At 38.0% G+C, this 15,615-nt stretch overlaps 1 protein-coding gene across 3 annotated transcripts in view; it reads left to right on the plus strand.

Moving 5' to 3' along the window:
- USH1C (USH1 protein network component harmonin) overlaps nt 1-15,615 on the plus strand; it is a 48,826-nt gene that overhangs the window by 16,067 nt on the left and 17,144 nt on the right. For 2 of the 3 annotated variants that reach the window (XM_027737267.2, XM_027737270.2), the window contains exons 9-15: nt 328-412; nt 848-907; nt 1,181-1,237; nt 3,047-3,189; nt 3,678-3,743; nt 6,871-6,995; nt 9,102-9,178. In XM_027737267.2, coding sequence (XP_027593068.1) covers nt 328-412; nt 848-907; nt 1,181-1,237; nt 3,047-3,189; nt 3,678-3,743; nt 6,871-6,995; nt 9,102-9,178 — 613 coding nt within the window. Of the gene's footprint in view, nt 1-327; nt 413-847; nt 908-1,180; nt 1,238-3,046; nt 3,190-3,677; nt 3,744-6,870; nt 6,996-9,101; nt 9,179-9,925; nt 9,976-12,142; nt 12,296-12,654; nt 12,772-14,926; nt 15,176-15,615 lie in introns of all 3 variants that reach the window. The other variant, XM_039382467.1, reaches the window with a different exon arrangement.

A 15,615-nucleotide genomic window follows, 5' to 3' on the forward strand; every position in this document is an offset into this window, starting at 1 on the left:
TTCATTGGGTTGCTCACTTTCAAATACTGTTGGTGTCCCTTAGAAGGTGTAGGTCAGTATACTGTGTTAGTTGCAACATCTAAGGCAAAATCTAGAAGCTTGAATATTTTTCTTTTAGCTTTTTCTTAAATAAGAGTTTTGTGGTGTAAAAAATAAAAAAGCAGGATGATAAGCTGTTATGGTGTTTGTTTAAGAGTAGGCTCATGCCATAAATATTCTTTTCTCGTAAGTTATTTTTGATTAAACAACTAAAACTATTCACTGTATTATACTGTATTATTCTATAAGTATCATCCAATAAATGTTTTGGGTTTCTTATATTACCAGTATTTCCAGTGGTCCGACACAAAAACCAGGCATTTTTATCAGCAATGTTAAGCCGGGTTCTCTTTCAGCAGAGGTGGGCTTAGAGGTGAGTATGTCACCTTCCAAGATAGGTACCACAAGGACCTCTTGTTTGGTATTTTTGACTTCAAGGATTCTGGATCACTGTAAAGTGACTAGCTGGGTTGTTTTTTGTTGTTTTGGGGGTTTTTTTCCCATGGAAAAGGAATACCTTTTGGCTATATTTCAAATGAAGCTAGTTTCCTAAAATTTTAAGAACATGAATGACCTGGGTCAGACCAATATCCTGCCAAGCTCAGGATTTGATCTCAAGCAGTGGCAATAGGAAATGCTAGTATAGGAGGATGTGCAAGCCTGACCAGTTTCTGGTCTGTTCCCCTTGTGCTCTGCCAGTACCCATGATTATTGTATTAAGGATGTTGGAGAGCATATCTCTTTCTGGTTTTATTTAATATATGTAGTAACTTAGCATCTGTACTAAAATTTGTATTAATTTCTTTAGGTTGGTGATCAGATTGTTGAGGTAAATGGAGTGGACTTTTCTAACGTGGATCATAAAGAGGTAAGATCAAGTCTTTCTAATTCCCTGAGTTTGTAGTTGTCAGCTTATTAAACATCTCTCTGATCTTCCTGGCCACAAAGAATTGATTTTCATACTAGGCTACTAACTTGAATGGAGCATGGGAATGTGGAGGTTTGCATACCTACCACCCTGATTAGTTCAGGTGGGGCTTCTGGAAATTCCAACCTTGACAGCCAGCATCTTCCATTGAATATATACTGACCTTTTTTACCGCTTGTTTCAGGCTGATTTTTGTTTTGTTTTAATTTGCAGGCTGTCAGAGTGCTCAAAAGTAGTCGTACTTTGACTATCTCTGTGGTAGCAGGCGCTGTAAGTAGTATATTTGTAAAAGCAGAACACTGGTGAAAATTCCTATGTCAGCAAATAAATGGTAAACAGAAAATTGTAAAAACTAAACCTCTGTTTCTTTATAAGATCTGTACCACTAAATTCTGTCAAACCAGGGCAGTGTTGAATGGCTTTCGATTATTTCATACCATCCAAAGTGTTCTCAAATGAAACTGTTTCATGATTGTGGGCCAATGCAAAACAGTTCCCTTTACAGTGGAAATTAAATTTACCGTAATGGCTTCTCGTGTTTGAGAGCTTCTGTTCAAATAGATATCTGCTTCTGCTGAAACATAAAAGGTAAATTGGATTGGAGTCAAATCCTGAATAGATGATGTCTTAGTCTTATTCCAAATGAATTCATTGTGTAACTGTTTATCTGATCTATTTAGTGTATCAACACATTGAAAATTGTTCAGTTTTCCATTTCCAGTGTTTTTTACAATACAACTTTAAGCCTTTGGGGCTTAATCTAAAGCCAGTTGAAATTAATTAAATCTTCTCTCTGACTTCAGTGTGACTTTTAATAAATGTTTGAATGTTTTTACTGCCTTAATCCTTCTTACTGCAAAGTGTGTAGTTATGTACAAGAGGATAATCAAGTTCCATAGACTAATCAAAGATGGTGTTTCCTAATTGTCTTGCAACTGAATTAAATAGGGGAAAAAAAGATGTAATAAATCACTTCAGCTATTTCCTAAGGGTTGAGTGTTGCTACATTAAGGAATTAATGGTTTATTTAAACTGCTCCTATGGTAACAAGAGATGCAGTTTTCCAAAGACGTTGTAGACATTGTTTAAAAAAATACTCCAGACCCAATTATTAAGCTCCAGAAACTCAACATCCTAAGGACTTAGTTTCAACTTCCAGATATGTTACGAACTGTTAGAAAAGATGAGATCTACTCCAGCATGCATCGCTGGGATTCTGTCCTTAGAACAAACTGTTGCTATGGAACTGTTCTGTTCCACATTGCTTCACCTTGCGTGTCTCTCCTTTCCTCAATACACATCTTTGTACTGGAGAAGAGAGAGCAAAAGGAAATAATTTCCCTACTCCTGGTTTTCATTAGCAAAGACCAGGGTGCAGAGGCATTCTTCAATGGCTGCTTTTGTTTAAGCTGTCTACTTTGAGCCTTAGAGACATGAAAAATCCTGCCTTCCTAATTAACGTGGGATTTTAATTTCAGAAATGAAAATTAGATAAATGTTATCAATGTTCCACTATGGAAATATCTTTCTTGAATAGGAAGTAGTGGTGTTGTCTTAACTGTAAAGCAAATGAAACAGGAACAAAAACAACTGAAACACATCAACTATATAATGTTTTGGGAATGTGTGTTCCCTGTGTTTGGGTTCCCTGAATGACGGTACCTTTCAGCAGCAGCCAGGCATAAGAATATTAAAACACAGTAACTATGTAGTTGTCTTCACACTGGGAATCATTCAGTGTGCTGTTCTCTGACATTTCATTGCTCAGTTAGGTTTCAAGAAGGTATAATGTCAAGTTTTTTCTGGGTGACGCACTGAGCAGGTATTTGGCATGACCCCTACACTGTTGTTGCATGACTCCTATGAGGTGTTAAGCACATAGTAACTTGGAGGATGAAACTGAATAGCTCTTTGGAGTGAAGTGGTCAGATCTTCCAGGGTCTTTCAGAATGCCTTCCTCAGAAAAAGTGAGGAAATGGCAGATGTGCTAGTATGTAGTTGATTTTTTAATTATTTCCTAAAAGAACTACATTCATGAGTTTTTCTCACAACTGATTTGGGTGGTGGTTGTGATTGCAGGGAAAGGAGCTGTTCATGACTGAAGAAGAAAGACAAAGAGAAGCACGTCTCCGTGAGCAAGAACGCCAGGAGTTAATGCATCAGAAGCGGCTTGCGCTGGAGACTAACAAAATCATCAAAGAGCAGCAAGAGAAAGAGAGACTGTAAGGATTGTGTGTAGGACAGTCTGAAAAACTTAGCTTGGGTTTGGAAAGGGCATGGGAGACAGGAGCACACTTTGATTTCTGTGACAATTCTCGCAGAAGTGAGAAGATTCCCAACTTAGATTAACTTGATTTTGCTGTTGCAGAATCTCTGTTCATAAAATGCTTATCCTGTGGTGCTCTTGACATTCTGGGTTTTCCAAGCTGATGTCACTCAAACCCATCTCGAGTAGAAGGGTCACTTTGCTCCCCGACTGTCATACCTCTATGATTCAGTGTCCTTATTATCCAGATGGTCAGGAATCACCTCAGGGTTCCTATGAAAACATACATCCTTGGTAGCTTTAAGACTACTTTTAAAAATTTTCCCCAATATGTTTGTATTTACTGTCTATATCTTTTACTAACTATATGCTGACACACTTTGTCCAAGTTCTTACTCAGAAAATACTATTTTTATCATGGTGTCCTAATTCTTCTTATTACAGAAGAAAACTGGAGATTTCCCAGAAGGCTGCAGAGGAAGAAGAGAGATATCGCAGAGAAATAGAGCAGTAAGTAGAAATCTGACATAGGCACTATGCCACCTGAAAAAGAGTTCTTTTATATTAGATCTGGGTAAAAACATTCTGCATGTTCCTTTCTAATAAAATCGTGTAATGTTTCCATTTAGCTAAATGTAGGGTCCAATATGTATCAGCAAGTACACCACAGTTACAGAATAGGAAACTGATCTGAAAATCAGCACCTGGAAAACATGAGGCTTATGACAATAATAAATTCAATGTGAAATTGAAATTGAGCACTTATTTTTAAAATATGTTATTAACATATAGAGAAACTTAGGCTTAAGGAAGTTTTGTGTCTCTAAACTTGTTTACTCTGTTGTCTTCATTTAATTCTAACAGAAAAAAATTAGTACTGCTGTGAAGCAGATCAGGTTAAAAACAGAGAAGAATCACTAAAGAGTTGGGAAACGTGTATACTCGGGGGTTGGTGACATATCCACTTACCTTATATTTTAAAAAAACAGAACACAGGTAGTTTGTTCATGATTTGTAAGACAGAATTTAATAGTCTTTTCAGGCTGTCAGTCAGTTCTGACAACAAAAACTATGTAGAGTTAGACAGGGGAGGTTTATGTTAGATATTAGAAAAAGGTTCTTCACCCAGAGGGTAGTTGGGTACTGGAACAGGCTCCCCCAGGAAGTGATCACAGCACCAAGCCTGACAGAGTTCAAGAAGTGTTTGGACAATACTCTCAGGCACATGGTGTGACTATTGGGGATGGCCCTGTGCACAGCCAATGATCCTTGTATGTCCCTTCCAACTCGACATATTCTGTGATTCTGTAAAATAAGGACTATGTGCTGCTAACTGACTTGAGTCATAAATTTTAACTAGGCTTTTGCTTTTCTAAGGTGAGAATTAATTAAAACAGGGCACCAAAAGCAGGCAGTTCTGTAACCTATTTTATTCAGGAAATCTGATTTTTATTATCACAGTCTCTCATCATCATGGCTAGGCTTTGCAAATGAAGATTTGGGAAGGGCTCACAGTCTATTCTTGGTTTTAAAAAGCTGTGGTTCTAGAACAAGACACATTCAAAGATTGTATCATAATATAGTCACTACTATATTTGTTACTTCAGCATTTTTTTACATTTGGAAGTTTGAAATTAACCAGTATTACATATTGTTATTTTCACAGTACTTAATTTCCTTTCTAAATGTTGGGAAATCACATGAAAGAAGAGTAAGTTACACAGTATCTCTTTTGATCTGAATCTGTAAGGTGCAAAAAGGAATATATTTCCCAGTTGTCACAAGAGAAAAATTTTCTGACAGTCTGGCCTTGGGCTCTGCTGCAGCACATGGATGAATTCTTATGCCTTTCCCTTTTCTAATTCCTGGGGAACTGATAATCCTGTTCTTTATTATGGTCTATAATAGAAATCCCTGCAAAAGCCAAAAGCTGCTATAAAAGCAGACCATCACAGATGACGAATGACTCTGTTCTCCAAATCCGGATTGCCTGTCTGTTATAATGAATGTTGCATATCTGCAGTGCTCTTCTGAACTAAGTGCATCTTTACTCACTATGGGGGGGCTTTCATGCCTTGAGGCCTTCTCCTTGTAAGGTGTAGCGTGGCTTTATACTTCCTTGTGTAATTTTCAAGTGCTGCTCAGGCACCGTAAAACTTTTCCATCTTACAAACCAAAATTTAAGTCAGTGTCAATCTCCTTGTGAGGAGGAGGCAGAATGGTAGTAGAGGAACTTAGATGAAATCTAAAGCTTAGATTTAATAAGCAGTTGTGGCAGGCAGTTACACTAGAACACAATGCTTTCCTGCAGTAATGGTTTGTGAGGATCACCGATTGGTATCTTTTAAAAATCCTTTCTGCAGTAATTCCTTGTATAAAGTCACTACTGTGCTGGTTTTTGATATCTTGCATGCATTTTTGGAAAAATTTTCAAATGTGCTTCAATGGCAGAAGTCCCTAACCCCGTGTACTTCAATGTAACCCCATTTTTTAAAATTTAAATTAAATGGAAAACATTCTATCCATTGTTCCCTGCTATTGACTATGCCTCTAAATTTAAATACTGAGCTCAGCTACAGATTTAAGACTTCTTTGACCCCATGTGAATATTTTTTTCAATTTATTTAGCTAATTTAGAAATGCAAAAGATAATCCAAGTATAAGTAGCATCGTATATATCTAAGACCTGGTAAATTTTGGCACCATGGATCAGCTTACCAGTTCAAGACCAGCTATAGTCAAAAATAGATCTTGGATCACTTAAGGCCCCATATATGAAGCTACAAGCTGTTAGGTTATACGACACTTCTGTTGTGACCTACTTGGTATTTGCTGAATTTTCCTTTGAAATGTCCTTTTTTTTCGGATCACAGTGCCATTCTAGGTGCCTTCCAGGTAATTTACTTGTTCTGCAAGCTCCTTTGTCCTGAAGTGTGACACTCCCTCTCTACCCCTCTGCCCTCTCTCTCTACCCCTTCATTCCCCTCTGTTCCCTTTTTTTATTTCTTTTTTTTTTTTCATTTTTTTTTTAGAATCCTGAACTTAACGTGGTTTGTGTTTCAACAGTATTTAGTTCTTTTTGGGAAGAGTCACTTTTTAGTGCAACATAGAACTATGTGTTTGGGAAGCAATCATCAAAATGGATCTAAGATATAGAAGGAAGATACGTACTTTTTAGGTATAATTCACCATTGTAATGTCTGATTTAGGCATGTGGTAGATGTTCTGTCATCCAGTGTTATAGTTAAAACTGACTGTTTTTCTAATAGATACTTCCAGTTCTAAAAATGAAAAATTACTAGCTGAGAGATGTTTTTTACTTCAGTCAAGAGGACAGTCAGTACTGTAGTGTATCACTCTGGGCTTAGTATCTGTGCAGGTGTTTATATAATTGGCCTTAAAAGTCTCAATATAAAATAAGAATATTTTACTCAGTTACACTGTATTTTGCAAATTATCTTAGTAGCTTAGTAAATGAAAAAGAATGATGAAAGGAATTTACTTTGGGAGAAGGAAGAATTTATTATGCTTTATATTAAAAGAAAAACTAAACATACTAAACACAAATAATTGTACTGTATATATTGATTCTGTTGTTTTGATACTTGGAATTCTTAGCTGCATTTTTTTCCTCTAGGATAACAGCAGAGGAGGAGAAATTTAAAAAGGAGTGGGAAGAAGACTGGGGTCCTAAAGAACCACCCAAGTCTTTAAAAACTGTAACTGCAGAAGTGCATTCTGTCCCACGTTCCAAACACAAAAGTAAGTAATCGATTTCAGCTTACCTCCTTGTCTTTGTTTCAGACATATCACTGAGCTGTATGGAATATATCACCAGTTTGTGTCCAAGCCAAGTTGGTTAGCGCGTGGTGCTAATAACACCAAGGTTGTGGGTTCAATCTCTGTAGAGGCCATTCACTTAAGAGCTGGACTTGGTGATCCTTGTGGGTTCCTTCCAACTCAGAATATTCTGGGATTCTGTGACTTGGTTATTTTCAGAAGGCTGGAAACACACAGTAAATTAATTTAACAACTCTTATTTAACAGGTACCTATCTTGCAAAATTTACATCCACTCTAATAGTCATGGTTGTTAACCATCAGCAGCATAAGGCAAAAATTAAAAAAAAAGCTTATGAAGAAATCGTCTTGAAATATAAACCTCTTTAGCTTGGGGTTTTGGTGCATTGTTTTCCATGTTTTTTCTGTTCAATGTTTTCCTTGTCAACCTTTTCACAATTTGGGTTAGAAGGGATCTTAAATGTCATCCAGTTCCAACCCCCCTGTCATGGATGGGGGCACCTTCCACTACACCAGGTTGCTCAGAGACCAGTCCAACCTGGCCTTGAACATTCATTCCAGGGATGGGTATCCACAACTTCTCTGGGCAACCTGTTCCAGTGTCTTACCACCCTCACAGTAAAAAAATTTCTTCTTAATATCTAATTTAAACCTATCCTCTTCTAGTTTAAAACCATTCCCCCTTGTCCTGTCACTACATGCCCTGTTAAAAAGTCCCTTTTCAGCTTTCTGGTAGCCCCTTTTAGGTACTAGAAGGCTGCTCTAAGGTCTACCCTGAGCCTTCCCTTCTCCAGGCTGAGCAAGCCCAGCCCTCTCAGCCTTTCCTCATAGATGTGCTTCAGTCCTCTGATCATCTTTGTGGCCTCTGCCCTGGACCTGCTCCAGCAGGTTCACATCCTTCTTATGTTGGGGACGCCAAAGTTGGTTGCAGCACTCCAGATGGGGTCTCACAAGAGTGGAGTAGAGGGGGAGAATCACTTCCCTCAACCTGCTGGCCACGCTGCTTTGGATGCAGCCCAGGATAGGATAGGATTGGTTTCCTGGGTTGCGAGCTCACTTGGCCAGGTCATATTGAGCTTCTCATCCACCAGCACCCCCGAGTTCTTCTCAGGGATGCTCTCAGTCCTTTCTCCTCCCAGTCTTTATTTGTGCTTGCATTGCCTCAACCCACATGCAGGACCTTGCACTTGGCCTTATTGAACTTCATGAGGTTCACACAGGCCCACTTCTCAAGCCTGTCCAAGTCCCTCTGGATGGCATCCCTTTCCTCCAGCATGTGAACCTGAAAATGGATTTGATATCACTGGGCACTCTGCTTCAGAATTAGTCGAGAGACTGAGGAGGTTCTGTTTGTACACTGCAGTTTTCCATGAAGAGTTACCCTGAAGTGTGTCTGACTTACTTGTCTTAGGAATTTAAGGCAGAGCATAGTTGACAGTTAAGAAGTTACATGGGAATGTACAAAGAGTATGTGGAGAGCGTGCTAAAATTGTATTGTAAAAAAAAAAACAACTGCAAAGTGCTCGTTGCATAATTTACAGGAGAACTGGGCCTATTCCTAATGTGATTATATTATTTTGTGTATGACTTTGGCGAAGTCACTTAACTTTTCATGAAAGAGAAACTGAGATAGGGAATTGTTTCTTCTGCAACCATCTCCTACCCATTTAGTTTTCTGACTCTTCAGTACAATATTTTCTCTGTGTAGCATTTGCCCCAGTGACAGTGCAGTAGAAGGCCGATACTTCTTTTTGAAGGCACATAGCCCAGAACTGCTGATGGTTTGGTTACAGGAAAAGCCGCCTACCTCTGCACCCACCTTCATCACAGAGCAGACTAATGATCCACATGCAGATTTTAACTGCTTTTCAGAGTTGGAGGAGATTGGAAATTGATTTGATTCCTCTCTCTTCAATTATGCAGAAAAATATCTTGTTACTAGCTACTATTTTTTTTATTTCATGGAAACTTCTAATCACACATTGCTGATCTCTTTTTCATTTCATGGGAACTTCCAGTTAGACTGTCACTTCTGTCTCCTCACTCCTTTCCTCCTTTGTTTCTCTAGTAGATTTAGAGGGAGTTGCACATGACCAGCTTGAAACAGATGACATGGATGAAGTGATCATGAAGCAGGACAAACAGGTTTGCCACTCAGCCTTAACATCCTATCCTGATTCAAATTCTTCCTGTGTCTCACTTCCTCCTGACAGTCAGTCTTGACACAGAACTGACCATTTGGTTTTCCTAGGGTAAAATTCCTTAGGTAAAACATTAAAGGTTTTGACGCTGCTGCTGTCATTGCTTTCTAAAGATACCTTGATATTAAATCTAACAGTCCTACAGAAACATGGTTTATATTGCAAGCTCGGTGTGTTATCAGTGTTTCATATATAAAATTATGGTAAGAGATTATTTTGTATGTTTTTAATTAGCAGTATGTTTTGTATTATTTATGCACTTGGCTTGAAATATTTTGTCCTAGGAAATGGACTTTTTCTTGTCTCCTCAAACTCCAGTGTCCTGCCACAGGCTTGAAGGAGTTTGAATACCTGTTTCATTTTAAGAGGGTTTATTAAAACTACTGTAAAGTAGGACTGTGACCATGGAAATCTGAGCAGTGCATTGCCTGTGTGGTTCTGTATGAAGTTTACTTGTTGCATTTGCTTTGTTTAACATAAAATGTGTATCATTAAAATAAGGGAAACATAACTAAATGTACTGGCACAATTTAACAACAAATTGACTAAGAACATGTCATGTAATAGCAATCCTTTGGTGTTTCGCCTTCAAATAAATTTTAATGTTACATGTGTCAGCACGGATTGATCTGCATATGAACCAGTCCTTGGCTTTTCTTCAAAAAAACAACTTCTCCTTTACCTTTTTTAGCTTTTGGGTGGTTTTATCGGTATGAAGGAAAATTTCCCACCATCCGTAAGGTACCAAGTGTGATATGTAAATGTGTTTGCTGTGTGTTTGAATTTGAATTCCCCATTTTTCTTCTTCTCTGTTATTACTGAGCATTCTTTATAGTCAAATGCTTCTTCTTTTAACATGTGCACAAATTAAGATGCATTTGAATTGCACGTGTCTAGGAGTTTGTCCTTTTGAGTGCTTTGGACTTTTGAGTTCTACCAGCTGCAGAGGGAATTCTATGTCAATACTTTGCAGGTGTTCACTACAGGTAGGCAGTGCATGTCTTTGTGTTCTCCAAAAGTCCTCGAAATCATGTATATGAAAACCCCAAACAGTACAGAGAAAAAAATTAAGTGGGAATGAAATACTCAGTTCCCAGTTACACCTTTGCAAATTTCCCAGTAGGAGAAGTGCTGAAGGCAAAAGGGTGTTAGGCATGGGCATCTCACAGAGTGAGCAAAAAAACTGCAGCAGTCTTTAAGGTGATAGAAAATTTTTCTGTCTCTAGAGATGCTGCTGAAGTATTGCAATTTCACTTTATCAGAGTTTCAAATTTGTTCTTGCTGTTGTTTTATTCTCTTTATTTCTTTCAATGTGTCTTAGCCATGTTATGGGGGTTTGCTATGATGCTGTGTGCTTTGGTGTGGGTTCTTTTGGTAATTAACTGTGCTAGAATTGAAATGAAGATTTCTTGTGCCTGTCTTCTGAGAAATCAAGGTTTCTGAGGAGGTCAAGATTGTTTCTGACAAATGAAGTACTTGTGTCACCACTCAGGACTATTACTTTAACCTTTTATGCTGCCAGGATATGCTTGTTCTCCTTAATAAAGAATAGGAAAAGATGGTACACTCCAATGCCATTTTGTATTGCTAGCAACTGTAAATCACCATGGATCTGTAACCTGTGTGAAAGCCAGTGCAGTCAGGATTTCTATCTGAAAATTCTAGATGCATGTTATGAAAACTCAGTCTCTTAGCACAGAGTATTGTTGCTGCAAATATAGTTTACAGAACGTACAAAATTCCTTTTCATATAGTAATGAAGATCTTACACAATTACTGTTGAACTCTGACACACAGTGTGCACTAGAAACTTCAGAAGATGTATTTTTAATATTTTGCTTTTAGAAATATTTTTAAATCTGGCAGTGATGAATTTTCATCCTACTCCAAATTGCTAATGATTTTTTGTTTTGTTTTAAAACCAAAATTTCACTCTGTACTAAAAATATCTATAATAGGAAGTAAACTGAATCCATGGGGAAAATTGGTGGAAAGGATGAATCATCCTGCTGTATCTGAATGCAGTGAAGACAGCTAAGATTGTCTGATATATGTTCATCTTCTGGAAGACTTTGGCATGTGTACTGCTTAGTGTGCCTTTGAGTTCAGTAATTTTTCAAACATTGGTACCTAGCAGGTTGATCTGCCTGATGTTCCATTTAGTAGATGGTACTAAATGTATTTTCTAATTTTTTAGTGAATAATATCGACAGGAACAGAGACTTCAAAAAGACTAAACACCTTTTCCCTTTGGTTGCACCCTACATCTAGAATTTTGGAGTTGCTTTGTGCTATATTAGTTAACTCATCTGGGTAGATTTTATCCAGTGCTTGTAGGAGCTACATGGTCTTTGTGATGCAGTATTCTTCCTTGGAAGCAATTCAGTTTCTGAACTGATCTAAGCCTTTCCTTTATAATGCTTTGTTTCAGTTTTATTAAGGGATGCAGTGCTGATTTGAGGACATACGCATGAACCTGTTTTATGCATAGACTATCTACCTATACATGAGCATCTGTCACCTGAAAACAATTAGTCATTTACATATATATATATATAATATATAAAAGTGCCAAAACAGAGATTGCAAATCAAGACCCAACCAAAACTGTTTGATTTATTCAAAGTTTTGTGGTTGACCTGTGTGCCCTAAAGTTGTAACTTGCAGAGGAGAAAAAAAGTTGAATTGTCTGATCTCATCCAACTTATGTTAATGGGCAGAGGCCGGCCCTCCAATAAAAAGTTTAATTTCCTGCAAGTTGCTAGGTAAATGGACTGTAGATTTTCTTTTAAAAGACCATCCCCATGCTTGCATCGACTGTAATTAAATTTTCAAGGCAGGCACTCATGTACCAAGCATGAAGTTTGTGGTGGTTTTAGTAAACGATTTTTGTAAAAAAACTTCCCAGAAAGGGAAAGAACGAAAGAAGTCAAAAAGTGATAGCTTTTGTGAACAGAAGAAGAATAAAAAGGAAATGGAGTTTGAGCAAAAACTCGCCAAAGAGAAAGAAGGAATGTTGGAGAAAGAAAAACAACTGAAAATAAATCGTCTTGTGCAAGAGGTATGTTGTGATCTATCAAGGGTAAAATTATATTGAAAAAAAATGAGCTGGATCTGTAGTGAAATTATCTTAGCACTTGCTTAATTATGTCAAAGGCCATGAAGTTTTAGTTTCACTGCAAAACTCTATTCCCACATTTGCTTGTTTCTAGTCAGGTATTGCCCAAACAAGAATAGCTCTGCAGTTAATGAGTGTCCACGTGTAGTGATGAATTTAATGAAACACAGTAAAATAGGGAATCATCCTCAAAAGCATTATTGTTCTTAAAACTAGTTTAAATGGCATTTCATGCTTGTGAAACCTATTTGTATTGTGACCATACCTATAACCTTTTCTCACGCACCACTGTTATGGTTAAGGTATCTGAGACAGAAAGAGAGGACCTGGAAGAATCGGAAAAGGTGCAGCACTGGGTGGAAAGACTTTGTCAAACACGGTTAGAACAGATTTCCTCTGTGGAGAATGAGTCTCCTGAGGTAAAATTCTGGCTTTTCCATATATTGCATGCTCTCTAAATAACTCACTAGCTGTATTCTAAAAGCAACAGGTTTTTACCAGCAAAAAATCTGTCTTTATCTTTCCCCCTCAGCCTTCACTCTAAGAGGGGGAAAAAAAGTCAGTAATTGATGAACTACCATCTATACCACTTTCTGTTTCTATATTTTATGAAGATTCAAACATTATTTTAATGAACTGCTTTTATTTTGTCTTTAAGTATAATATCACCACAAAATTAAGTTTTATTGACTCGTGAGATGTTTGGGCTAGGTGGGACATGCTACCAATAACAAAACTGAGACTAGAATACCCAGCTATATTTATTAGTATGTTATGAAAATAAGAACATCATTGATGATGAGCTCTTGGATGCTTCCTTGTATTACGTGACATAAAGGTACAGGTTAAGAAAATGACAAAAAGATGAGAAGCTCCCAAAGACTAGGGTTTGGGTTTGTGCTTTAAATAGTCCCCTTAAATTAGGGGAGTTGCAGATAGTGATTGTGCCTTAGAGCCTGATAGTTCTATATGTGGAGAGAGGCTTTCCCACCATCCTGCTACTCTGGCTGTTTTCCAAGTACATCTGGTTTCAACAGGAACACTGCAATCTGCTGAACTCCTGTGGGATCCCCAAGAAATCGTAACCACAAAAGGGACCCTTGGGGAACACTCTCGCATGAATTTCCTTCAGGTCAATGCAGAGCAGCTCTGAAAAAAGCATCTGATCTTCTGTTCTTCATGGCCTTAGGCTCAGATCCATGTGGCTTTTCAGTGCAGGCCTTTAGGACACTGGAATGATTATGCTGAGTGTTCTCTTAGTACGTAAACTTGGCTGCATGTGTTCTGCTAGAATTTTGTCCCCCTTACCTTGTAAAGTAAGAAGGAACATTACGGATTACAAACACTGTTGTATTTTCAGAGCTCTACCCAGATTTAAGACAAGCATTCTGTGTTGTATTTGCTCCATCAATTCTTCTATTACATTATGTATAACGGATCTATTACAATTTTTCTTCAAAACTACCCAAGCAGTTAAACTCACATAAAATACAAAACCTGAGTGCTTCCGAGGGATAAATGCATCTGAACAATATTTAGGTACTACAGGCATGAACTGCTTCTTTGGTGCGAGAGCAGTCAAGATCTCTTGACCTCTGCCAAAGGAATACCTATTTTTCAGTACCAGGGGTTATGTTAGATAAGGAGATCCAAAAAATGTTAATAGCAATACCCACTTGAGAGAAGTGTTGTTGTATTAGACTAAGAAGAATGTGTCTGTCAGACAGTTCATCTATGTAATATTTTCTCAGCTGAGACTACACAGTAGCAAAATGAAGAAGTATGGACTGAATTTTCTTAAATACTTCAGTTTGATAACTGATAAAAGAAATCTTAGCAACTCTAACAACATACGTAGAATCCTCCTCCACACACACACAGCCTTATTTTTGGGAGTGAGCTGCTTATTATGTTCAAACTCTGGAGTTTGTTAGCCCCACAATAGATCTGGTATGGAATAATTATCCATATATTATAAGAGATAAAATATTTATAAGATATTATAAATTATAAGATCTCAACCCCCTTGAGGATCTGAATTTCATAGCACACTAAAATTTTGTTTTGATAGCTGCTTAAGCGTAGTTTCCTTTCTCGTATTAATGTGTGGTTATGTTTACATGACATTAACCCCTTTCCCTTTTTTAATGACATAGAATTTCAGGGCCTGTGTTTGATTACTTTCTTTTCAGATAATAACCATTGCAAGCAGTAATTCTTGCTTTCACTTCATGAGAGCTAGAGAGAGAAGAGTTGCGTTATCTGTGATTTGTCCTGTGATTTTACCTTCTGAAGACTTCATATTATTGGGGTTTTGTGGGGTTTCTTTTGTTGTCCCCCCTACCGAAGCAGCCAAGGCTACTGTCATTTTCTTCTGTTCAAACTAGAATCCCAAAGAGTGCTTTTTAAAAAGCCTTTCAGAGAAAACGTTTGTGTATATTCTGTGTGGGAGAAGCCAAGAGCTTCCTGTGCAGGAGCAGTTAGACTGAGTGGTGTTCTAGGACTGGTCACTAATTTCTTCAGAGCTGTTGCAGGCAGAACTGCTAAGGCAGGTTTCTCTTCTGTTGCACATAGCTGGCAAGTGGACGTCCTTCTGCTTCGCCTTCTGCCACATCAATGCGGCGTTTTGCCGGTGGCCTGCAGCTTCACACCACAGATCTTGATGATATAAACTTAGATGAAGTTGACAAGCCTAAACAACGCGCACCACCACCTCCACCACCGCCACCCACAGTCACTCCAGCACCACCACCTCATCCACTTCCTCCCTCAAACGTCCCACTTTCCAGAGGTCCAGCCCTGTCGGTAACACCAGCTTCCCAGGTGACCTCATGATCTGTTTGGATGCATGCGCCCTTACCATTCCCCTGCGTGCCTCCCGCCCCTGATCCATCACCCACCTTGTCCACTAGATCTACCCATCTGCCATATGCAATGCTGCAAGAGAGAATGAGATGGTTTCATAGTTTTTTAGTAGTGAATGCAGTCCAGAGGTAGCTTTATTTTAACATTGTTTAAATTTAAGTCAAGAGGACTTTGCTCTCCTGCCTCCGTGCACTGTAACCCTATCACGTGCAGATGTCTTTAGGCAGAATATATAGGTTAAAAAAAGACAATTTGGCCTTGAATGTTTAAAGATTTGAAAAAAAACAAAACCAAACAAAACAGTGGCAGGCAATGGATTTAATTCATTGTTAAATTTGAGAAAAATATCCATGCAGTGAAAATTACTAATGAAGATGTTTTAAAAATGTCATCAAATT

Source organism: Pipra filicauda, unplaced genomic scaffold (assembly GCF_003945595.2).
Source record: "Pipra filicauda isolate LSUMZ 115617 unplaced genomic scaffold, ASM394559v2 scaffold26_size5592650_pilon, whole genome shotgun sequence".
NCBI lineage: Eukaryota > Metazoa > Chordata > Aves > Passeriformes > Pipridae > Pipra > Pipra filicauda.